The sequence below is a fragment of the Penaeus monodon genome, chromosome 33 (assembly GCF_015228065.2).
Source record: "Penaeus monodon isolate SGIC_2016 chromosome 33, NSTDA_Pmon_1, whole genome shotgun sequence".
Classification (NCBI taxonomy): domain Eukaryota; kingdom Metazoa; phylum Arthropoda; class Malacostraca; order Decapoda; family Penaeidae; genus Penaeus; species Penaeus monodon.
This window is the reverse complement of record NC_051418.1, coordinates 15116255-15117924: the sequence shown is the minus strand read 5'-3', so window position 1 is coordinate 15117924 and position 1670 is coordinate 15116255. Positions and strand designations below refer to the sequence as shown.

General features: G+C 36.0%; 2 protein-coding genes across 2 annotated transcripts in view; one reads left to right on the top strand and one right to left on the bottom strand.

Moving 5' to 3' along the window:
* LOC119594073 (RUS family member 1-like) overlaps window positions 1-597 on the top strand; it is a 23828-nt gene extending 23231 nt beyond the window's left edge. The window contains 4 exon segments of the mRNA XM_037943116.1: window positions 14-103; window positions 105-128; window positions 130-148; window positions 454-597. Coding sequence (XP_037799044.1) covers window positions 14-103; window positions 105-128; window positions 130-148; window positions 454-506 — 186 coding nt within the window. The 3' untranslated portion in view covers window positions 507-597.
* Window positions 598-600: 3 nt separating this feature from the next.
* LOC119594267 overlaps window positions 601-1670 on the bottom strand; it is a gene marked incomplete in the record, with an annotated part of 40083 nt that continues 39013 nt past the window's right edge. Inside the window, 1 exon segment of the mRNA XM_037943333.1 lies at window positions 601-923. Within this exon segment, the coding sequence (XP_037799261.1) occupies window positions 653-923 (271 nt within the window).

The window sequence follows — 1670 nt, the reverse complement described above, 5'->3', positions numbered from 1 at the left end:
AATATTGTTGCAGGGTGTTCAAGTATCTGCAGAATTTGTTGCGGAGGGTTTGACAGAATCCACTGATGTGGACAACATTATCCCACATGTGAAGGTGTATGCCACAGAGGTTGTTTCCATCATTCCTGCTTGGAGCTCAGTGCTAAAGGTACATGTAAGAGTTATGCTTTAAAATCCAGACAGCTTAATTTGCTAATAATTTTGAGGTGTGTGCTTCTGGGTTATATGAATTTATGTGTATGTGTATTATATTTTGTTGAGTAGTAGCTGCTGGATGAAGATTTATTTCTTGCCCTTATTGAACAAAGACCATTTCTGCCTTGTGTATAAGAGTTAAAGAAAAATTGGAAATGTCATGACAAGCTATTATTTTACATCAAAATTCCAGTCTTCTCATGAAAGTTCTGTTATTATTCTTAAGTCTCAGACTTAAATATTATCTCAATTTGCCAGGGTGGAATGTCAGTCGGCTTCTTCTTGCTGCAGGCGAATGGAGGTTGGCATAAGGCATAGGAGCAAGGGACAGCCAGTTGCTTTCCAGTTTCTTAGGGTATTTTTGTATGGGATATTTTGGAAGAAAGGATGTAACAAGAAAAAGAGTGTAATTTTCCTTTGTTAGGTGTTATACAGCATGCAGGTACATATATTGTGTCTATTTAAAGATATCATCAAAGCCATAAATAGCACAATTATTTTTGTCATAATGGAAAACATTGACAAATCCACACTTGGCAATATGGTTACTAGACAAAAAGGATGGGCTGTCTCCTGCTGGACCTAAGCATGCTTCCTGGTGAATATCATTCTCCCAGCCAGAAAACTGCCCTGCATCACCAGTCAGGAAACCTTTGAACTCAAACCATCCATCATGGATCGATGAACAGTCAAGCTCAAGGTCCACCATCCAGTAGGCTTCCCCAAATCTGTATGAAGAAAATTAAGACTTGGATTTAGTATGTAAACATGGATTTACTTCAGTTAATTTCAGTTTAACTCTATTATAACTTGAAAATAACCTGAAACTGCATAAATATTTTTAGTGCATACAAACATTTTCCCTCTATAAGGAAGGAAAGTTTCTTTTATAATCATGTATGACACCATAATAGAAAACATGAAAACTAACTTGCTATCTTGTCATATGTATTCTGTTCATTAAACTAACTAAAAAATTCTTTTCATTTTTAAGATCAAATATATTGACAAAGATGCAGTTAAATTACCTTGACAATAAAGCTCATTTAAGGTATGTTTATCTTTTCTCCCTTATTTTACTAATTTTTATTCAATGCCTGTTGTTAATTCAAAAGTTTTCCTGAATTTCAGACACAATCACTGTTATTTAGGTCAGTCTGCCCTGCAAAGCTAGGGTCCTTGTTGTGGCCATCTGAATGTACTAGCCATAATGTAAACTTTATGCATATCATTAATACGTAAAGTAACCAACTCAAAGTGGAAGTATAAATTATATGAGTAACCCAAATAATAGAGTAATTAACATACGTGACACAAAAAGGCTAAGATACTCACTAGGAGTGTTAATGGGGCCCCCCTCTAAGGGCTATACCCCAACAACATTTAGAGCTAATTGAATTGGATTACGGATACATACAAAGCAGCAAAGACTGGTACAGCAACTGCCCCCCCCCCTGGTTGACACCCCTATAGTT